This window comes from Macaca mulatta, chromosome 9, assembly GCF_049350105.2.
Source record: "Macaca mulatta isolate MMU2019108-1 chromosome 9, T2T-MMU8v2.0, whole genome shotgun sequence".
In the NCBI taxonomy this organism is placed as follows: Eukaryota; Metazoa; Chordata; class Mammalia; order Primates; family Cercopithecidae; genus Macaca; species Macaca mulatta.
The window spans coordinates 143993007-144016681 of NC_133414.1; the positions used below are offsets into that span (position 1 = coordinate 143993007).

A 23675-nucleotide genomic window follows, 5' to 3' on the forward strand; every position below is an offset into this window, starting at 1 on the left:
TCAAGACCAGCCTGGTCAACATGGTAAAACCCCATCTCTAATAAAAATACAAAAATTAGCCGGGCGTGGTGACACACACCTGTAATCCCAGCTGCTCAGGAGACTGAGCAGGAGAATCCCTTGAACCCAGGAGGCAGAGTTTGCAGTGAGCCAAGATTGCACCACTGCACTCCAGTTTGGGCGACAGAGCAAGACTTTGTCTCAAAAAAATAAAAGTAAAGGCCGGGCCAGTGGCTCACGCCTGTAATCCCAGCACTTTGGGAGGCTGAGAAGGGTGAATCACGAGGTCAGGAGACAGAGACCATCCTGGCCAACATGGTAAAATCCTGTCTCTACTAAAAATACAAAAAATAGCTGAGCGTGGTGGCACGCACCTGTAGTTCCCAGCTACTCCAGAGGTTGAGGCAGGAGAATTGCTTAAACCGGGGAGTCGGAGGTTGCAGTGAGCCGAGATTGCGCCATTGCACTCCAGCCTGGTGACAGAGTGAGACTCCGTTGGAAAAAAACAAAGAAAGAAAATTAAATAAAAAATATTTTTAAATAAAGGTATTTGGGGGAAGTGTGATTTGCAGACTCTTTAGATATAAATTCCTTTATAGACTTGGAGAAAATGTATGGTAAGTTAGACTTTAAAACAACCCATTTGAGCTCTTTCCTTTCGCTGCTGCAGCCGCAGCCATGAGAATGCTCAGGCTTCAGAAGAGGCTCGCTGCTCGTGTCCTCCGCTGTGGGAAGAAGGTCTGGTTGGACCCCAAGGAGACCAATGAACTCGTCAATGCCAACTCCCGTCAGCAGATCCGGAAGCTGATCAAAGATGGGCTGATCATCCACAAGCCAGTGACTGTCCATTCCCGGCTCAAGGCCAGAAAAGCACCTTGGCCCGCCGGAAGGGCAAGCACATAGGCATTGGTAAGCCAAAGGGTACAGCCAATGCCCGAATGCCAAGAAGGTCACATGGATGAGGAGAATGAGGATCCTGTGCTGGCTGCTCAGGAGACACTGGGAATCGAGGAAGATTGAACACCACGTGGTTCACAGCCTGTACCTGAAGGAGCAGGGGAATGTGTTCACAAACAAGCGGATTCTCATGGAACACAGCCAGAAGCTGATGGCAGACAAGGCCCGCAAGAAGCTCCTGGCTGACCAGGCTGAGGCCCGCAGGTCTAAGACCAAGGAAGCACGCGAGCGCCATGAAGAGCGCCTCCAGGCCAAGAAGGAGGAGATCTTCATGACTTTGTCCAAGGAGGAAGACACCAAGCAATAAAAGCTCCCCCTTTGTCTGTACATACTGGCCTCTGTGATTGCATAGATCAGCCATTAAAATAAAACAATCCTTTAAAAAAACATCCATTTTATGGAGGTATCATTCACGTACAATAAATGGGTCCACTTTAAGTTTCTAGTTCAATGAGTCTTGACAACCACACACACTGTGTAACAGCTGCCGCCATCAGAACGCAGAACATTTCCACCAACCCAGGGAGTTCCTTCCCGCTCTCTCCAGTCAATCCCCCCACCCTCGTGCCTCACGCCTTTTTTCTTTGTTTTTTGAGATGGAGTCTTGCTCTGTCGCCCAGGCTGGAGTGCAGTGGCACGATCGCGGCTCACTGCAACCTCCGCCTCCCGAGTTCAAGCGATTCTCCTGCCTCAGCCGCCTGAATAGCTGGGATTACAGGCGTGCTCCACCACGCCTGGCTGATTTTTGTATTTTTAGTAGAGACAGGGTTTCACCATGTTGGCCAGGCTGGTCTCAAACTCCTGACCTCGTGATCCACCCACCTCAGCCTCCCAAAGTTCAGGGATTACAAGCCTGAGCCACTGCGCCTGGCCCCAGGCCATTTTTTAAATCCCTATAGAGCAGTTTCGCCTGTTCTTGAACTTCAGGATTCTTCAGAGAAACCGTGTATGGAATGAGCTTTATTTTCAGGAACTTGCTCACACGATTGTGGAGGCTGACGAGTCCAAAAACAGAGGGTGCACAGGGTGAGCAAGGCAGGCCAGCAGGCGAGAAGCTCAGGCAAGGGCTGATGCAGGAGGCTGGAGGCAGAATTTGTTCTCCAAGAAACCTCAGTATTTGTTCTGAAGGCCTTTGATTAACTGGATGATGCTCACTCAAATTATTATCAAGGGTAATCTCCTTTTCTCAAAGTCAACTGACTGTGGGTGTTAACCACATCCACAAAACACCCTCGTGGCAATACTTGGCTTAGTTTTGATGAAATAACTACATACTATACCCTCGCTATATTGACACATGAGACTAAGTACGGTAAAACAAAGGGGCGCATGCAGCTTGCATGCCTCCGTGTCCGGTTCCTTTCATTTTCATATTTCGGGGACTATTTGGGACTGCTGTTCGTATCAGTAGTAGCTCATGCCTTTTTGTTACTGAATAGTACTGCCTTCTATGATGACAACAGGCTAGATTCTAATACACACCAGGCGTTTTCAATTCAGCTGTGAGAATTTTAAAAAATAAAATTGCTGTCAATACTCAGAAACTTGTAAACACCAATTAGAATCCAAACACAAAAATTCATTGAGCTATTATTAGGTTGGCACAAAAGTAATTGTGGTTTAGCCCAATATTTTAAGTTTTTAGCATCATCAGAAGAATAGTTAAAAATCTCTTGCTGGTCAGCTGATGCACAGTGGGACGCAGGGAAGGCAGCCCACCAGTCTCAAAAATATGTTACTTTTGTGGCTACATCTTGTTTTTACAGTTTAATGGTAGCTAATTAACCAGAAAATATATTCTAAACAAAAACTAATTATATTGTCATCACTTCAAAAGACATATTTAATACACATTAAAGCAATTACATATGAACTAAAAATAAAATCCTATGTCCCCCACTGGCTGAACAAACCCCCCTGTGGCCAGGGGGACCCCAGGAAAACCTTAACACTGAGGCTATAATGGGGGATGGGAAGTCAGACAAGCCCGATACCCCTTCCCTTTTGTGGTTTAGACACAACAGACTAGCGTTAACGTTAAGCTAGAGATCGTAAGACTGACAGAATGGACTCTGTGGCAGTAAGATGCCAAATTATAAACAGGGCCTAAGGCTGTGCTGGGGGAGGGTGAAGCCACACACGGCACACTTACAGAGAAACAGACGTTCTCACTGCTGTCAGGTTGCCTTCCCTCCAGCAGTTAACTAAGCACTGGCCTCGAGATGAGCAACCTTAAGCAACTGCAGCTCCACCAGCCATTAAGTGACCCCCAGTCCTGCTCCAGGAGCCGTAACTACAGCTTTCATTGGACAGAAGACTGTAACTTTTTCCTCATAAGAAAATGCTGACCTGGGACCGGTTCTGGCCGGTTTACAGAGGCTGCACATCTGCATGCCTTCTGTCCTGAAAAGACCTCTGGAGGTACAGGGCCTAGTCGTAAGTTATTTATTTATTTATTTATTTATTTATTTATTGACAGAGTCATGCTCTGTCGCCCAGGCTGGATTGTAATGACACAGTCTCAGCTCACTGCAACCTCCGCTTCCCAGGTTCGAGGGATTCTCCTGCCTCAGTCCCCCAAGTAGCCAAGACTACAGACACATGCCACCACACCTGGCTAATTTCTGTACTTTTAGTAGAGAGGGGGTTTCGCCATGTTGACCAGGCTGATCTCGAACTCCTGACCTCAGGTTATCTGCCAGCCTCTGCCTCCCAAAGTGCTGGGATTACAGTCGTAATATATTCAAAGGTTTAGTCTGCCCCACAGAGTGAGATTGGGTCCGTGTTACACAATACGCATGTGTCAGGACCCCCTTCCTGAGTATTCATAGCTCCTCCCAAAGCCTGTTGACTATGTATGTTTAGCCAACCTGTTCAGTGTAGAGCTTCTGCCCCAATCCCTCCTCCTTCGAAGAGCCATCTCCCATCTTGGCCTGGGGGATGGCCACCTTGCTGGCTGTAACCATGTATAAGAAATAAAGTTCCTCTTTTTCCAAATGTATAAATTGTCGGGTTTTTATAAGAGGGATCTGGTCATTAACCCACTTTTTCAAGTGCCTTCCTGGGCAGATAGGCTAAATCTACATTTTAATAAGGAGATTACAGCCCGATTTTTCTGCTCTTCTCCTCAACAGAGAAGTAGGTATTCACTGCCTCCAGTGAATACCTGCCACTGTTCCCAGAGCCCTCTGCAAACTTGTCATTCCATAGTCACTGCTCCATCCAAGTCAGTAATGGCCTCCCAGTCACTACAACCAAATGGTCCATCCTGTATACTCATCACACAGCATCACAGAGCAGCCACTCCCTCCCGTCTTCAATGGGTCCTGAAGTGGGTTCTCCAGGAGCCCACCTCGCAGGCTGCTCGCTCATCCTCCACATCCTCACCCCTTCAGGGTTCTGTCCTTGGTCCTGTCCCCCATCTGTCCTCCCTCCTGGGGTGACCTCACCCAGTTTCCTGACTTGAAACTCTAAGTGCTCTCACCTTGATGCTCTGGCTCTGACTTCCCTGCGTGCTCCAGGTTTGTCTGTGCAACAGCGCTATGTGTTGACAGTGAACCTCTGGTCGGGCTGCACTGCCCCCACCCAGATGGGCCTTTTGCAGCCCTTCTGTTGCAGAAACTCCATCGTTCCAGGTGCTCAGACCACCCGAGAGCAGTCATTCCTAAGTCCCTGCATTCTCTCACACCACATCTCTTCCATCAGCGAATCCCAGAGCCTCTGCTGTCAAAGTGCTTTTCTCTGAAATCTAACTGGTTCTCACCATCCAACCCCACGTTCACCACTCTATCCTCATCCCCATGCCTGGTCAGCCCAGCTGGCCACTTGATTGGTCTCCCTGCTTCCTCTCTTGGGGTCCCCACAGGCTATTCTCAGCAGAGCATCCACGGTGGCTCTGTGAAAGCCCCAGTCCATCACGATCCTCTTCTGTTCATGAGCCCATCTCACTCAGAATTCAAGTCCCCTAAATGGCCTGCCCACCGTCCATCCTCCTCCACTTACCTCCCTGCCTTGACTCCAACCCCTGGCCTCCCCTCCACTCACTCTGCACCCATGCGGCTTCCGGCTGCCTCCTGCCCATGCCAGGCATGGCCCTCCTTCCTGTCCTGGCACTTGGTAGTCTCTCCTCCTGGCCAAGCTTTCCTAGACGTCTGCATGCTTACTCGTTATCCCTGAGTCTTCTCCAGTCACCCCCGTGCAAGATTCCAACTCTCTCCATACACGTTTCCTTCTTCTCTGATTTTTCTCTCCAGCTCCGACTGGAGTGGACGAATGTTCCTGATTTGCAGCGACTGTCTTTTAGTGGTGCAATACCATCAGCGCCCACTGCAGCTATACTGAAAGTAGTTCTGATTCCGGACATCAATCCCATAGGGACAGTCTCCCTGATGATAGCTCGACTTCACATTTTTCAACTTTACGATGGGTAGATTGGGTATTAGATGCATTTTTGACTTAGGAAGAGCTTATTGGCGGGGAGGGTAGCCCCACTGCAAGTCGAGGAGCACCCGTAATCGCTCAGTATGCCAGAGAAAACCCCCCGCAAATGAAGAAACGATCGGCCCTGTTTCCCCAAGACTGCACTGGGAGCTCCGAGAACGTGTAAGGTAGCCATCTGGTGAGCAACGGTGCGCTATGAAAGGGAGGTGGACGGGGTTGGGAGACCGAGGCAGGCAGACGGCTCGAGCCCAGGAGTTCGAGACCAGCCTGAGCAACATAGACCCCCGTCTCCACAAAAAATTAAAAAATTCGCGAGCCTGGCAGCGCGTGCCTGTGCTCGCAGCTACTTCCGAGGTGAAGCAGTAGGATGGATTGAGCTCAGGAGGTCGAGACTTTAGAGAGCCGAGATGACGCCCCTACACTTCGGCTCGGGGTACCGAGCGAGACTCCGCGCGGGGGGCAGTGGGCGGGAGGTAGGGCTCAGGTGCGGCGCGCTCAGGTGAGGACGGCCCACATGCCCGCCCACCGCCGCCAAGCGCGCCCTCCATTGGCGGTTCGGTGGAGAACCCACACTCCCATTGGCCGATGCGGGATGGGGGCGTGTTCGGCCCAGTGGCGCCCGGAAGGCGTGTCCGGCCGCAGCCCAGGCCCTCCCGGAGTTCCCGGAGAGTAGGGGCGTTCGGCGGCGCTAGTCTTCAGGGGAGCGCCGGGCGCACACCGGACCACTACGGGAGGCCTAGCGCCGAGGGCCGAGGACTTGGCCTGCGCCCGCCGACCCCAGCTACCCTCTGCAGTCGCCCAGGCGTCCCTTCCCCCCTAGCCGACCGGCGCCGGGCCCAGGGCCGGGGTCGGCAGGCGCAGGCGCATTGGACGCCCCCGGCAACCCCCGCGTCCCGCCCCGTCCGCTGCCGGTCCGAGGAGGCGGAGGGCGATGACGTCATCGAGCGGGGCGACGGGCATTGGGCGCCATTTTGAAAAGGGAAAAAAATCCCTCCCCGGCGGCGGCGGCGGCCGGGGCTGAGCGCTCGGCTGTAGCGGCGCGGAGGCCGTCTCCCTGGTCCGCCGCGGTCCCCGCCCGTCCCGCCGCCGGCTGCCATGGCAGGTGAGGGGCCTGCGCGGGCCGGCGGGGGCCGCGGGGGCGGGCGGGGGCCGCGGCCGGCCTGACCGCCCCGTTGTGTTTGCAGGAGCCGGAGGCGGCGGCTGCCCCGCGGGCGGCAACGACTTCCAGTGGTGCTTCTCGCAGGTCAAGGGGGCCATCGACGAGGACGTGGCCGAAGGTGAGGCCCGCGCCGCGCCCCGCCCCGGGACCTTGGCGGGCAGCCCCCAGGCCGACCGCGGCCTCCGGGCCCCAAGCGCCCAAGGAAGGCAGGCAGGAGGATGGGGGCCGGGCGGGGCAGGGGCTGGGGGCCGTGGTGGGGGACCATCGTGGGGCGGCCGTCGTCTGTCCGCTGTCCTGGCCCGCGGGGCACGGGCGGAGGCGCCGGGCCCGCGGCGGGGCTTATGTAAGTCACCAAGGTCACGGGCGGCCGGGCCCTCCGAACCCAGCGCCTGGGGCTGCCTCCTGCCCGGGGCGGAATCGCGGAGACCGCGGCGGAGTCGGGGACGGGAACGGAGTCCAGATTCTGCGCTCAGGCAGCGCGGCACAATGGCCCGGAGGATGGGAACGCGCCTAGGGCTGGGTCGGGGCCTCGGCCCCCGCCCGGCTCTGCGTTTCCTCGCCGGTGCGCTCTTGAGCAAGCTGGTTGCCTCGGTTTGTCCACCCTTAACAAGAGAGCTGGACGCCCTGATTGTTAAGGTCTGCTTTCTGAGGTTCTAACATCCTTGAATTTTACTGTGAAGTATTGCTCCTTTCTCTATTGATATATTTTGAAGTCTCTACTCCAGATTTTAATCTTGAACTTTATGGTATTACTGAAAGTTCGCTGGTCATTTCCTTAAATCATACCCTTAAATTGGCCCAGGCGCAAAGTTTTAGGGTGGTAGGAGGAAACTGGGGAGTGCCTCCCGCCTCAGCTTCCCATGAAGCTTGCATGTCACCCTCGAGTGAAAAAGCTGTGTAGCTTTCCTTCTTCACCGTTGAATGGAGAACTTGGTCAAGTCTTAGAAGTTTGATTAATATTTCAGATTTAGAGCCATAGTGACTTTTTTGTTGTTTGTATATCTTACTGAACATTGTAAACCTTTAACCTTTTCTTAAAAATGATTTGTGTTTGCACCAAATACACCTTCCCTGCCTCAAGTTACTAGAAGCCCCTTGTCAGACATTCTGTTCACTTCCCTCCATCTCAGCCCCTCCCATGACATTTTACTCCCTCTTCCCTACCCTGTACCTTTCCCTGGCAGTGTCTGGTTTGGTGCATGACCCCTGAGGACATCTGGAAGTTCTGAGCCCCCTGGCACAAACAGGGCCTAGGTTATTAAGCAGGTGAAACTGGGCTCTAAGAAATGCATAATGTATACTGTTTGAGATTAAAACTAGGTACATTTTATGTGATGTAAAAAGTTTATTGATTTTATTTATTTAAAATACGTTACCTTTTTTTGTTTGATTTTGTATATGCCAAGCAAGTTTGAAGTGTGACTTCTATCGCAAGTAAAGCAAAACTTGTTTGGGAGTAAGGAAGGTGAGAGGGCTTAATGCCTGCCTTAATTTCTGTTTTTGTTTTTTTTTTTTAACTCTTTCTTTTTTGGAGACAGGGTCTCACTTTGTAGCTCAGGCTGGATGGAATGCAGTGGCGTCATCTGGGCTCACTGCAACCTCTGCCTCATAGGCTCATAGGCCCATCTGAGCCTCTGGAGTAGCTAGGACCACAGACATGCACGCGCCACCACACCAGGCTAATTTTTGTATTGTCGTAGAGGATTTCACCATGTTGCCCAGGCTGGTCTGAACTCCTGGGCTCAAGTGGTCTGCCCACATCATTCTCCCAAGGTGCTGAGATTACAGGCGTGAGTGACCACACCTGCCTTGTTTCTTTACTTGAAAAAAAAAATGATAAACTGAATGAATTAAAATTTAAGTATAACTAAAGTAGTGTATTTTAACTGTGAATTTACACATGTGAAAATAGCATTCTTTCTTTAAAAAAAAATTCTTGGGCCAGGTATCGTGGCTCATGCCTATAATTCCAGCACTTTGGGAGGCCAAGGTGGACAGATCACTTGAGGTCAGGAGTTTGAGACCATCCTGGCCAACATAGTGAAACCTCGTCTCTTTTAAAAATACAAAAGTTAGCTGGGCGTGGTGGTGCATGCCTGTAATCCCAGCTACTTGGGAGGCTGAGGCAGGAGAATCACTTGAACCCAGGTGGTGGAGGTTGCAGTGAGTGGAGATGGCGCCACTGCACTCCAGCCTGGGCAATAGAACAAGGCTCCATCTCAAAAAAAAAAAAAAAAACTTGACAAATACTTTGTTCTCTGAATTAAACTGATGGGAACTTTTTGCAGTTTTAAATCCCTATTTTAAGTTAAATTTTGAGTAAATCCAAAAGTTTGGTATTTTGAGTTGTCGTGGTTTATTTTTTGTAACATTGTTTTGTGGTAGTTATCCACACGTTTTGGTTATTGTAGGTATTCACAGCTTTCTATTTTAATCCATGTATGCTTTGGCCATAGTAACCCATCCAGATTAACACATTTATAACTCACCATCGATTTGTCCCATAGTTGTGATACTGTTGGTTTGTATGAAGACCACACAGTCAGTGATGATGAAGGGAAGTGTAGTCGTTGGTCACCAGTGATTGCTGAGCAGCAAGAATTGAGAAGCTGGTCATGCCCAACGCAACCTTGAGGGAGAGATGTTGGTGAGAGATAAGAGATGGGTGGCCAGGTGTGGTGGCTCACACCTGTAATCCCAGCACTTTGGGAGGCTGAGGCGGGTGGATCACTTGAGGTCAGGAGTTTGAGACTATCCTGGCCAACATGGCGAAACCCCATCTCTACTAAAAATACAAAAATTAGCCAGGTGTGGTGACACCCACCTGTAGTTCCAGCTACTCAGGAGACTGAGGCAGGAGAATCGCTTAAACCCGGGAGGTGGAGGTTGCAGTGAGCCGAGATTGTGCCATTGCACTCCATCCTGGGCGTCAGAGTGAGACTCCATCTCAAAAAAAACAAAAAAAATAGAGATGGGCAGTTCACAGGGGTTTTTATCGTGCACTGCTGCGCAGGCTGTAGAACTTAAGGTATAGCAGATTTTATTTGTTTAGATTTGTGGCTCGTGAGGCATTTTGTTCTTGAAGGCTCTGTTCTGGGCCTAGTTCAGCTCTGTAGAGCTCTACTGCAGCCCTGCACTCTGGCCGTCTTTCTGCCCTCTCTACAATGGGTAAGGAGAAAGGGCCTTAGAGATTGAGGCCTGGGTCCTCTCCTGACTTCAGGGGGGTGGTGCCCAGGGCACAGGAGGTGGCGCAGAGGTAAGAGCAGGCACTCCTGACTTTGGAGATCATGAAGTGAGTAACATAGGAAAAGCCTTTGGTTTTTGCTTTGATTTCTGTCTTGTTTCTAAAACTAATAGTTTTGGGCTGTGGGTCAGAATCATAAGCTCTGATGAAAGTGTTGGCCTGTGTAAAATTTGATGCCCCCCCAATTTTTTTTTTTTTCCAGAGAATTGGGTTTAGCTGTGGGTCAGGTCATTTTGCTAAGAGTCATGATCCCACTGGGTAATCAGACTTCTCATCCCCTGTAAGTAGGAGTATAGCTGAGCTCACAAGGAAGTTATCAAGTGTCCTGCTGGTAAGCAGGTGTATGGGCAGCAGTCAGTGGTGACTTGCCTCTCCTGCCCTTTCTGGAAGATGAGACTAGGTGAGTTCGTATGCCGAGGTGACCAAGAGTTAAAATAGTAAAACCAGGGGGCAAACCAGGGGGCTTCCGGCAGGAAGCGAGGAGAAGAGCTGTTTGTTAGCTTCTATCTCCACAGTGTTTCGATTCTAAATGGTGGTTCTCTTCTGGAAATTAACTGTTGTGCAGATTTTTTCTGCATGTTATGGAGTCACCTTCACCCAGCCCCTGCTCCCTCTCCTGGAATGTACTCATTCAGCATGTGATGTGTTTTGCAGTGTCACATGGTATTTCATCCTTTGCTTCTCTCTCTGGTAGACTGTGAGCTCCTCAAGCTTGAAGGCTGGGTGTCCCCCTTCCCACCCCAGCCTTTGTAGAGGACCCAGCACGAAGGTCATGATAGGTAACAGTTGCTGAGTGGTCATTCTGTGCTAGAGATTGCGCGCAATGCTTTTCCCACGTCAGTTAATCTTCACACAACCCAAGAAGGAGGAACTATTGTTCTTCCCAGTCTCAGAGGCAGAATCCAAGGTGTGGGAGCAATGAACTTGGGTTACAAAGCGAGTATATGGCAGGGCCAGGGTTTGAAGCCGTGCCGACTGGCCGCAGAGCTGTGGAGTTCTATATTGCTTCAGTGACCATTTGCAGCCAGCACAGTACTGACGAAACCGCATTGTGGCATGTGGCCGTCCAGTCTTGGGACGGAGCTGTTCTAAAGCTCAGTAAAAATCTTACCACCAAGAATTGTATGGAAATGTTTTTGAAGGCAAATGAAAATGGAATGCCTTTAAAGGAAGTGCGTATCAAAACGATAGAACGTTAGTGACAAGGATTCAAGAATAGCATCGCTTTCCAACCAATTCTCAAACTATTTGAAGAGTAGATCTCACAGAGACAGTGAGTGAGTGAAACACCTGCGTGTCAAGCAAGTGCTGCGGTACCTTTGCCTGCGACGTCACTTTGCACATGACTGTGACCTGCTTACCTGCAGGGAAGCTTTGGGCCTTGCTCCTTTATATGTTACACCTACTTGCTGCCGTGGAGAAACCATGGGGGGGGTTGGGGGAGGAGAGTCTTATATCGAACCCGGTTTTATATAACTTTATAGCTTGATAACAGCTGGTTCCTTCTCAGAATTTGTAGTTTTAAGTGTATTGAGTTTTTGTTGATTTTGCTTTAATCAGTTTCTTAATCCATGATTTATTGCTTTGAATTAGACATTAACCTGTTTCTCAAGAGACACACTAAACAAAATTGAAGGTTTGTTTGCTTAAGTCAAGCTTGAATCTGGCTAGTTGTGTAAGTAACATGGATATCTGGTTAATCTGGTAGGATAGCCTTTCCAAGGGGTTTACATGGGTACTTTGAAAGAAACATTTGAAGTCACAAAAAGATAACAAAACTTAAGGTAACTTGAGTATCAGTACCAGAAAGTTACTGTGTTTCGTTGAATGTAAGATAATGTCTGGTTTGGTGGCTCACGACTGTAATCTCAGCACTTCAGGAGGCCAAGGTGGGAGAGGATCCCTTGAGCCCAGCAATTTGAGACCAGCCTGGGCAACATCGTGAGATGTTGTCTCTACAAAAAAAAAAAAAAAGAAGTTTAAAACATTTGCCAGGTATGGTGGTGCACACCTGTAGTCCCGGCTACTCAGGAGGCTGAGGTGGGGGAACCACTCGAGCCCGGGAGGTAGAGGCTTCAGTGAGCTATGATTGCAGCACTGCACTCCAGCCTGGGCAGTAGAGTGAGACCTTGTCTCAGAAAAAAAGAAAAAAATGAAATATGTAATATATATAACATATCTATAGTATGTATTATGTATTATATATAACATATAAAATATGTATTATGTATTATATGTATGTTATATATAATGTGTATTGTGTATTATATATGTCTGAAATTAAGTATATCTTTTACATATAATCTTTTATAATATCTTTTATATGTGTATATATAAAATCTACATCTAATTTTGGAAATACTAAGATGTAGGGAAATGCACTGAGAATCAATGAAATATGGTATTGGTGAATGCAAAACTTGTCTGTCATATTTATTGATTTCTTCTGTGTGTAGAAAATGGGCGTTTAGTATTTATGATTGATTTTTTTTTTTTTTTTTTTTTTTTTTTTTTTTGGTCTTGAAGGGACATGGTGTCTGCTTATTTGAGTTATTCCTGGTCTGATTTCTGTATTCCATTGTAGAATTTTCATTTACTTAATATTTATATCTGTGTCATTAAAGAGAACCTTTCAGGAAAGCATCCTCTGGGGAAGGCCGTCAAAGAAGCAGTCAGTCTAGTAACATTTTGCAGTTTGACTTAGAGAGTTTCATAGGAAGCCTCTGTCTTTAGGAAATCAGTTGTGTGCCTTACGATTCACAGACTCATCATGCTTAGTTCAGCCAAATCTTAATGCTCTGGAGGCTGGCCTGGTCATAGGTACGTCGTGAAGTTAAGTTTGCAAGATACATGGTGGTATTGAGTCATAGCTGGTGATTTTCCATGTTCCCTGATTTTAAGCAGTCTGCTGTTCTGATGGGAAGTTCCAGGTTGGGTCTGTGTCTGCTGTTTTCAGCTCTGAGGGCCCCTTCCTGAGCCTCAGCTCGCTTATCTAGAAGTTAAATCGGAAGATTTTTGTTAAGATCAAACAATGTGCGGTGCTTTTATAACTTGAAAAATGCTTTTCAAGTGTTAGATACAACTGTTAATTCTTTTGTATTTTAAGGTATTGGGGCTTGGTTTTAGCTATATTTAAACACAAAACACAAAAATAGTTTCTTGTTTTTTTTCACCTGCTTCATCTCCACCTGCCCAGATCCCTTCCACTGGGCCTGGCCTCTTAATGTTTCCATTATTATTCAGTGATTATTGCCATCCCTTGATCTTTGCCTCTGTTTCTTTCTCTCCCTAAAGTATTCTTTTTGCTTCCTGTTCACTCCCTAAGCCCTGCTGATCCTTCTAAATCCACCTCCAGTCCCCCTTGGCGAGTCCCTGCTCCAGCTCCCCTCAGCGTTCAGTGTCGTCTTAGACTCCCTTTCACTCCCTATTCCGTGTTGTTTAGCAATTGGCTGTGTCCTGCTTGTGGTTCCCTAATTTTATCACATGTATCATTAGGCTTGTCTCTCCCACTGGATGTCAGTCAGTGTATGGAACGCCACTATACTACTAGGTGATAGGCGTTGTGAATGTGGAATTTGGTACACATCCCTTTTCCCCCTCTTCAGGCTTTGTGTTAACTTGGCAAGTTACTTACTGTCTCTTTTCTCATCTGTAAAACGGGTACTATTACATGTGACCGTTGCAGGGTTGCTGTGAAGATTCCAGAAAATGTATGGAAAGTTCTGGCAAACACACACGTAACTGGTAACTGTTTAGAGGCTGTTGTCTTAAGAGACCCTCTTGCATAGGAGAGTAGCTGGCTGTCTCTCTCCAGGGAGCCAGTTTAAGAAAAATGAAGGTAATGCAGGGGCCAGCTTTCAGCCTGGCACATCTGAAAAGTTCACAACAGTGTACCAAAGGGCTGCTAGTGCTGGCTGTTGGAAATAGAAATGCGGTTCTTGCCTTCAGGAAGTTCTGTTCGGACACAGACAAGCAGGTGGGTCCCTGCACCATGGCTGGGCCAGGGCACATTGAGGCAATGTGAAGAAGTACCCAATACACAGGCTTGGGTCGGGAGTGGAGGGGAGGACATCAGGGTGGGTATAAGAAGAGGGAGGAAGGGAAGGGGAGAAGAAGGTTCCAGGTGGAGAGGGCTTGGTGTGGAGGTTGGACAGAGCATGGTATGTTCTGAGAAGTCAGTGCTTGGCATGGTCTGACTTCTGGCAGAGAAGGAAGTGGCTGTGATGAGCAAGAGGCTGGCTGGGGCTGGATGATGATGAATAAAGGACTTGAATACTGTGCTGAGGACTCGGAGTGATTGTGAGCTTTTCAGATCCTAAGCGGAGGAGTGACATCAACTTTGTTTTTAACAAGGTCACTCTGCCCTTTGGAGAATGGATGGTGGTGGGTAAGAATGGAGGTAGGAAGTTACTGCAATAAAGGTTGGGAAAGTTGGCTTACTCTAGTTTCAGGGTGGAGAAGCTTCTTTGTAAAGGGCCAAATGGTAAGTATTTTAGACTTTGAGGCCATACTGTCCCTGTTGCAACTACTGAATTCAGCTCTGCCTTTAGCAGGAAGACAGCCATAGACCCTGCAGAGATGGATGGGTGTGGCTCTGTGCCCTGCTTCCACACGAGCGTGCCTACAGAAACAGGCAGCTGGCCAGATGTCGCCCAGGTTGTGGTTTGCTAACCTCTGCCCTAGAGTTGGTTCGCAAAGTCTATTGGTGCTGGAATACTTTTATGTTCTTAATAGTTCTACTCAGGATCCAGAGAGCCTTTGTGCTGGTTATAGCTGTTGACGTTTTCTATATTTGAAATTAAAAGAGAACAACTTAAAATATTTATTTTACTTTAAAATAATCTACTACATGTTAATATTTTTAGTGAGAAACAACTTTTCAAAAACAAATTGAGCAAGAAGAACAGTGTTTTTTTACACTTTTGCACATTCTTTTAAAATATGTGGCTTAAGAGGTGACGGCTGGATTCTCAGAACTGCTTCTGCATTCAGTGTGTTCCAGTTACTTTATTGAAATGTGTAAAGAAAATGTGGCCTGACGCTTCCATGTGGGCAGAGGAGGGGTCATCCCGGAGGCTCTTCGCGATGCACCATAACTCGCCAGGTGGTAACTTGAGTGTGCCGGCCCTGTGGGGTCAGTGGCGTTTCTGTCCTCTCTTCCGTCCGAACCGACTGTGTGGGGTCAGTGGCGTTTCCGTCCTCTCTTCCGTCCGAACCGGCCGTGTGGGGTCAGTGGCGTTTCCGTCCTCTCTTCCGTCCGAACCGTGTGGGGTCAGTGGCGTTTCCGTCCTCTCTTCCGTCCGAACCGTGTGGGGTCAGTGGCGTTTCCGTCCTCTCTTCCGTCCGAACCGTGTGGGGTCAGTGGCTTTTCCGTCCTCTCTTCCGTCCGAACCGTGTGGGGTCAGTGGCGTTTCTGTCCTCTCTTCCGTCCAAACCGGCCGTGTGGGGTCAGTGGCATTTCTGTGCTCTCTTCCGTCCGAACCGTGTGGGGTCAGTGGCGTTTCTGTCCTCTCTTCCGTCCGAACCGGCCGTGTGGGGTCAGTGGCATTTCTGTGCTCTCTTCCGTCCGAACCGTGTGGGGTCAGTGGCGTTTCCGTCCTCTCTTCCGTCCGAACCGGCCGTGTGGGGTCAGCGACATTTCTGTGCTCTCTTCCGTCAGAACCTGAGGTCTGTCTTGTGCTCAGAGTGGGTCTTTTGCTCATGGACATGATTTGGTTACCATCACATGGGGGTCGTTCGGAAATGTTGTTACATAGAGTTGTTTTTTTTCCTAAATGTTAACACATTCCATTATATAAAATTGAAGAAAATCATATTTTTTAACGTCACCACTGACCTCATCAGAAGAGAAAGTGAGAAACTGTCTAATTAGCAGTAGTAGATAAAAGTTTTCCAAAATTCTAATTTTCTGTTGAAAGCTTGGATTTTATCATTGGTAACAAATACTGTCAGTTATTTTCTGTGAAATGAGATTTTCAAGTAAATTTCTGCCATATACCAAACTCTTAATAAGCCAAAGTTGGTCAGTTTTTTCAAATAAAAATGGCATTCCATGAAAAAAAGGGCTAGTTCAGTTTGTGTGATACTGTGGAATGTGTATTTGGTCTTCACTAGTACACACCTCCTAAAATCATTGGGCTCTTCAGTGGTGTCTTTTGGGAATGAGTTGGCTAAGGGCTGGCAACCCCTGGGTAACTTCACAACGGGGGCTGGTCAGGTCACCAGAAAGACTAGGCAGGATTAGAGGGTTGGGACTTTCAGCCCTAATCCCCAACCTTGGGGAGTGGTGAGGGGCGGGGAGCTGAAGGTTAAGCTGATCACCAGTGGCCAGTGATTTAAACAGTCTTGCCTATGTATGGGCTGGGTTTGAAGATAGCTTCCAGATGTTTCTGTAGGGGGGCCCGCCCGAAGAGGGCATGGGAGCTCTGCATCTCAGCCCCCATCCCTCGCCCTATGCATCGCCTCCGTTTGCATCGCCTCCATGTCCTTTGTGGTAGCCTTTATAATAAACCGCTAAATTAAAGTGTTTCGCTGAGATGTGTGTGCCCAGTCGGGGTTGTGGACACTCTGATTGATAGCGAGTCAGTCAGAAGCACAAGTAACACAACGTGAGGCTTGCCTTTGGCTTTCAAAGTGGGGGGCAGTCTCGTGGGACAGAGCACTCAACCTGTAGGATCTGATGCTTTCTCCCAGCGTCAAGATCTAATGGAATCAGGGGACCCTGGCCGGTGTCCGGCTGCAGAATCGATTGCTTCCTTGCTGTTGGGAGAGGTCCCCACACATCCGGTGTCTTAAGTGTGCTATGAGGATGTGATGGGAGAAACTCAATTTTGTGTTTTGTTTTTCAACACAAACAACTACTGTGTGCTTTTTCTTGGGACAGTTGTACTTGGGGATGCAGCAAAAGTTCTTTTGTGGCACATTTTATCACAGGGTTGGAATTACATAAAGTGGAGAATTATTTTAACTGTTCATCAGGGAATAAGCTAAGCAAAACTGGCCTTTTTCCTTTTTCTTTCCCTTTTTCCCTGCCTGTGTAGGGTGTGGAAAGGAGAGCTTGGGGCTGCTGCCACAGATCGTGCTGAGCCGCCAGCAGCTCCACCTGCCCTTGGCTTTGCTCATCCGTGGAAATGACAACAGCATGAAAACGGCAGATGACGTACAAGGATTATGATGAAAATAGTCTCGACCTCATGGACCCTCTGAGAGGTTCTTGAGGACCGTTGCATCCTCAGGGGCCCACAGACCACCCTTTAAGAACTGCTGCTTGAATGCCAGCCGTTAGCAGTAGGAGTGAAGGACAGGGCAGACCTCAGGGTTCACTGTCCTCTCTCCTCTCTACCAGACTGTCTGGTTTTGTCTCACAATACAAAAATAGAGTGTTTATTATTTAAAGAAAATCAAATGATAGAGCAGCTGAGAACAGCTGGATCAAGAGCACAGAGCGAAAGTTCCTCTTCATCCCACTGCTGTCCTGGCGCCTTCCTCAGAACCCACTGCTCTTAACTGTATCTTTGTAGATCATTTTCTATGTGTTTATGTGTTTGTTTATATTTTAAAACCTAGTTTGTGTATCGGCAATCTTTTTTGATCCACAAATGTGGAACCTTTTTCTAAACGTTGAATAAGATTTTCTGTATTACTCAATATTGTTTTTTGCTATTTCTTTTCCTTTCCTTTCCTTTTTTGGAAATAGGGTCTTACTTCTCTGCCACCCAGGCTGGAGTGCAGTGGTACAATCAGAGCTCACTGCAGCCTGATCAGGCTCAAGCAGTCCTTTCCCTACTTAGCCTCCCGAGTAGCTGGAACTATAGGTGTGCACTGCCATGCCCAGCTTTTTTCTGTTTCTTTGTAGAGACAGGGTTTTGCTCTGTTGCCCAGGATGGTCTTGAACTCCTGGACTCAAGTGATCCTCCCACCTCAGCCTCCCAAAATGCTGGGAATAGAGGCATGAGCCATGGCATGCAGCCGCCACTTGCCTTTTTTCATTAAGAGTCTATAATTGGAGATCTTACAGTGAACTGGGCTTTCTGCTCAGCCATACTCGAGCTCATTTGACCCCCGGCCGCAGCCCCTTGAGATGTAAGTACTACTGTGTTGCCTTCATCATATACATGAGATGATCGAGTATCAGGAGGATGAAGTTACTTGGTGAAGGTCTCAGAGTTAATCGGTGCTATACCCATTATTTGCACGCAGACGTTCTGAGTCCAGAGCCCATACTTAAATTTTTAACCAGGCTGCCTTTTTATGTGGCTCATTTCATCCTTTTTGATGTCTGCATAGTATTCCCTTACTTATTTAGTCCAGTGTTTCTAATGACAGTGCAGGAGAGTCTCATCCTTCTGCCCTTCCTGGGTGGCAGACGCCCAGGAGTGGAGATGCGCTGTCAGAGGCCATGCACATTCCTTGACTGTTTCTGTTCTGTGAATTGCTTTGGTCACATCTTTTGTCCATTTTTCTACTGAACTTAAAAAAGTCAGTCTGTAAAAGTGGGTTTTTTTGTTTGTTTGTTTGTTTGTGATGGGATCTCGCTTCATCAGCCGGGCTGGAGTGCAATGGTGCGATCTTGGCTCACTGCAACCTCTGCCTCCCAGGTTCAAACAGCTCTCCTGCCTCAGCCTCGTGAGGCGTGATTACAGGCATGCCACCATGCCCGGCCAATTTTTTTTTTTTTTTTTTTAATTTTTAGTAGAGATGGGGTTTCACCATGTTGGCCAGGCTGGTCTCGAACTCCTGTGCTCAAGTGATCCGCCCACTTCGGCCTCCTCCCAAAGTGCTGGGATTACAGTTGTGAGCCACCGCACCCAGCTTGTAGAAGTTCTTTATATGTTATGAATATTAGTATTCTGAGTTTTTAAAAATTATTGACCTTGACTTTTAATTCTTCGGCCCCCATTCCACACTCTCCTCTCCAAGTACAGTTGAATTTATTATACATGTGTCTTTGACTAGGTTTTTTTATTGCTGTTGCTACTCTGGAAATGAAGAAAAAGAGCCGAGATCCATGTTTGAGTCAGTAGTTGGGTGGAAGAGGAATAATGAGTGGGACAAAAGGCGATTGGTGAATTGAAGTTAAATACATCATGCGAGGCTTAATGATGGGGGTGGATATTTTCTGAGCAATGCGTCGTTAGGCCATTTTGCCATGCGAGCGTCTGAGAGTGCACTTACCAAGCCCAGGTGGTAGGGCTCACTCCGTTACAGGCTTCCATTATTATCTCATGGGACCGCCATGGCAGATGTGGACTGTCAGGAGTTCAGAGCTCAGAGGCAGGGGCAACCACGAAAACAGGCAATCCTGGAGTAGTCACAGAAGTCTTGCTAATGATGTTAGATACCTGAGAGCATGAAACATACTTGAGCTTATTTTATCTGGATCTCCAGAGATGATAAAACCACAACTAAAATAGGAATGCAGCCGTGTGAAGATACAGGCTGTGCTGATCTTTTCTGCATTGTGCACAGCACCTGGCACTGCACCGGCACACAGGAAGTGCTTTTAGGAGTCCTTGGGTGAGTCACCACACCTGCCCGAAAGAGGCAATCAGTTCTCTGATAATTAGCAATATTTGAGTGAAAAAAACAAGAGGTCTGCATGTTTAACCACATCTAATGGCTGATTTGTTTTAAATGGGTGGTGAGTAAAAGAGTTAACATAAATCATCATAGAAATGGCATTAATGAGCGAAGATACGACCGGCCTCACACCTGTAATCCCAGCACTTTGGGAGGCCAAGGCAGGAGGATCCCTTGAGCCCAGTAGGTTAAGGCTGCTGTGAGCTGTGATCACGCCACTGCATTCCAGCCTGGGAACAGAGTAGACCCTGTCTCAAATAAAATAAGCAAAGACATTCTAATTAAAGCAACAATAATGTTCCATTTTTCCTAGTCATTTCTGGAAAGCGTGTACACTCATTTTTTGGAGGGTAATTTGACATTTCTCTCTCAAACTTAACACAAGGGTTAGGACCCCAAGGTTCCACTTGTAGGAATCTTACAGGAAATAGGCCAGCATTTCCGAAAGATGTGCACTGCAGCAATACAGTGTTGAAAACGCTAAATGCCTAAAAGTAGTGAGGCGGTTAAGTGTGTTAGAACACACACTTTGTGGAGTGAGAGTATTCTGTGCCCCTCGGAGAGCAGTCTGTGTTGGGTGAAAAACAGCAGCTTTTGCAGAAGAACAGTGACCCCATCCGAAGCTGAGTGTGGTCGTAAATGCTGCTCTGGAAAGCAGATATCCAGGGGCAACATCGGGGTGTCTGGGGGAAGGAGGGGTCGCGTCTGCACTGAACAGAGACTTCGGCTTTTGTTCTGCACATTTCTGTATCATTTTATGTTCCACACGAAGAATGCATTGTTTTGTAGATATAAGGAGAAAAGTGCCCTTAAGAAAAGGTAAAGAGGGAGTTCTAGCAACTCGAAGGAGGAAGGTTTTTCCGTCCGTGCACCTCTAATAATGACTCAGCACTGCTCATCACCCCACCTTCTGTTGTGCTCCGGTTTTCTGGAATTTTAACTGTTTTAGGCTGTCATTTTGTCGTGTTTGAAAATACCTTAACCTTTTTTTGTTTTTTTCGTTTCAATAGTTCTGTTCCAGAATCTAGAATGGCAAAGTAGTATCCCTGAAAGTGTATTCATTACAAAAGCTCTGGTACATAACTAGATTTAAAAGAGAGCAAAGCAAAAACTCAGCCAATAGTAATGATTGAAAAGGGGGAGTGTGCCTTACATGTGTCAGTGCGTTTGTAAGAGCTCCTGACTTTCATAGGGTTGAAGGCGGCGTCTCAGCTTTGTTTCTGTCCTTTGCAGTGACCTGTGTACGGGAGGCGCCGTTGTTTGCCACCTCACATTTGGATAGACATATAGGTTGCTTTTAGAATAAATAACTGTATATTATTAGCACAATATATAATATAAATAAACACCCCCGTACTCCACACCTAACAACGGTCCATTGTTTTGGGTTTTTGAAGACGTGAAGGCTACGGTCACATCGAGGGTCTCCGTCTCCGTTTTAACTCCCCAACTCCGTTGCCCGCACTCCTTCCTCGCTGGAGGCAGTGTCTGTGAAATAGGTTCATAGCCTGTCCCTGCTCTTGAGTGTTTATCCGAATAGATCCATGGGTTGCCTTTTATTTTTTTATTTTTTTTTTGAGACGGAGTCTCGCTCTGTCGCCCAGGCTGGAGTGCAGTGGCCGGATCTCAGCTCACTGCAAGCTCTGCCTCCCGGGTTCACGCCATTCTCCTGCCTCAGCCTCCCGAGTAGCTGGGACTACAGGCGCCGCCACCTCGCCCGGCTAGTTTTTTGTATTTTTTAGTAGAGACGGGGTTTCACCGTGTTAGCCAGGATGGTCTCGATCTCCTGACCTCGTGATCCACCCATCTCGGCCTCCCAAAGTGCTGGGATTACAGGCTTGAGCCACCGCGCCCGGCCTTTTAAAAGCACTTTTATCAGACAGGGGCTGATGGTGGATTGCAGCTCTGCCGCGGCCGTGCTTCTCCGGCTCCCTGCAATTTTGTCAGACGCTAGAGATCTAGTTGAATGTCACAGGTCACATTTAGTAGATTTTGACTTCGTTTATGGTAACAGATAGATGTATCAGTAAGTTGTTAAAGGCGTCTGAAATATTAGATAATCCTTGAAGTAGTATTAACCAAAATTATTAATCTCCTCTGCCATAGAGCCCCGGTTAAGTTCAGGTGTGTAATAGTGATCTTGACTTAAAATGGAGAGAATGAGAAAGTTTTTACTTTAACCATTCTCAGTTTACTTACTGTTCATTAAAGAATTCAGTAGTAGAAGACGTAATCTATTTGGATTATGAAGGTATCAGCATAGGGCTTTCTGCGTACTCCCTGAAGCAGTGATCAGTACGTCATAGGTAAAATAGTAATCGTAGAAATCCATTAAACGTCTGCTGCTGGGTTATTTAAAAAGTAGATGGAACCTCTCTCTGGCCATGCGCGCTGGTGACCTCCGTGTTCCCCGCAGGACAGACTGTGGTGGAGGCGCACACACCACCCAGAGGCGGGCTCTGTGGAGTTCGCGTCTGTATCTCAGCAACTTAGGGTGGTTTGGGCCGTGTTTCACTTGACCTACAGAGAGAAACCGGACACCCAGGTTGGCATAGATTGGGGTTTTTTTTTTTTTTTTTTTTTGAGGTCTAGGAATTTTTTTTTATTGTGATAAAATATACATGGCATAATATTTATCATTTTAGCCGTTTGTAAGTGTACAGTTCAGTGGTGTTAAATGCACTTGCAGCGTTGTGTAGCTGTCACTACTACCTCTTCCCAAAACAGCTTCATTATTACCAGCACAACTTTGTCCTATTAAACAGTAACTCCCCTTCTCCCCTTCCCCAGCCCCTGGCAACCACCATTCTACTTTCTGTCTCTGGATTTGCCCAGTCTAGGGGCCTCATGCAGGTGGAATTGACATAGTGTTTGTCCACTTGCATCTGGCTGACTTTACATGATGTTTCCAAGGCTTGGCCATGTTGTGGCATATGCCAGAATTTCATTCCTTTTTGTGGCAGAATTAGATGTGGAGTTTTTCAAGTAGGAGGTTTGTTTCTAACCTACTTTTGTTTATTTTAAAAATTATTGCTGGGCATGGTGTCTCAGGCCTGTAATCCCAGCACTTTGGGAGGCTGAGGTGGGTGGATTACCTGAGCTCAGGAGTTCGAGACCAGCCTGGCCAACATGGTGAAACCCCATTGCTACTAAAAATACAAAAATTAGCTGGGCGTAGTGGGGCATACCTGTAGTCTCCGCTACTCAGGAGGCTGAGGCAGGAGAATCGCTTGAACCCGGCAGGCAGGGGAGGTTGCAGTGTGCCAAGATCACGCCCCTGTACTCCAGCCTGGGCAACATAGCGAGACCCTGTCTTTACAAAAAATAAAACAGGAATCTCAGGGTTGTGTGTGTTTCTCATAAATGCTAACAGAAGACGAATTTCAGGGACAGGTTATTGGGAGAGAGACATGAGCAGCTTGTTTTGCTGTTATGACGGGCTAGGCTCATTTCCTAAAGTGTGAGATGTGTTTTTCCCCTTTCGATGCCACTTCTCAGAGTGATGATCTTTTCTGTAGAGGCAAGGGAAATACTCGTCACTGCCTTCTTCCTAGTTTGACTCTGAAACACTTAAAGATAGTCATATTTGTTGTTGCATGTCTAGATCTGCCACAGGAGATGCCAGAGGGGCTTTGCTGACGTGCAGGGAGTGACCGGGGGGTACCGCAGCCTCACTTTGCGGGTGCGGTTTGAGAAGGCACCATGAGTAAAGGTACTGCCCCACAGCGCACAGGGGTCCTAAGGCTGCGGCAGTTAAGTAGTTACCTGTTGCCATTAGACGAGGGCTCTAGGAGTCAAAAGGCTTCCCTGAACAAGGAACGCTTGAGCTCAGGTGTGAATGAGGGATGGGCCTGGACAGGGATGAGGATGGGCCTGGACAGGGATGAGGATGGGCCTGGACAGGGATGAGGGATGGGCCTGGACAGGGATGAGGGATGGGCCTGGACAGGGATGAGGATGGGCCTGGACAGGGATGAGGGATGGGCCTGGACAGGGATGAGGATGGGCCTGGACAGGGATGAGGATGGAAGGAGCCTGCACACGGGAGAGAAGAACAGGCTGGGCGATGGGGTGTGAAAGCGAAGAGGGAGTCAGATGAGGATTTCGGTCTTTCCTGAGGGCAGTGAGGATTCAAAACCGCATGGTCAGATTGGAGTTTAAAAAATAGAACTCAGCAGCTGCAGTGTGCGGAGGTGGGCTGGAACCGGTTTTGCGCAGTCGGGGAGAGTGTATTTTTAATTTTCCGAAGTGACTATGCTGGTGATCGTGTCAGAGCCCCTGGCCTGTTGTTGGTTA

At 48.0% G+C, this 23675-nt stretch overlaps 1 protein-coding gene and 1 pseudogene across 5 annotated transcripts in view; both read left to right on the plus strand.

Annotated features, from left to right (window-relative positions):
- Positions 1-646: 646 nt before the first annotated feature.
- On the plus strand, positions 647-1414 carry LOC718357 (large ribosomal subunit protein eL19 pseudogene; annotated as a pseudogene).
- A 4989-nt stretch (positions 1415-6403) lies between these two features.
- The window catches only part of PPP2R2D (protein phosphatase 2 regulatory subunit Bdelta), a 49695-nt gene continuing 32423 nt past the window's right edge, over positions 6404-23675 (plus strand). For all 5 annotated transcript variants that reach the window (XM_001091312.5, XM_015148465.3, XM_015148468.3 and 2 more), the window contains exons 1-2: positions 6404-6499; positions 6582-6674. In XM_001091312.5, coding sequence (XP_001091312.2) covers positions 6493-6499; positions 6582-6674 — 100 coding nt within the window. In that variant the 5' untranslated portion in view covers positions 6404-6492. The remainder of the gene's footprint in view (positions 6500-6581; positions 6675-23675) is intronic.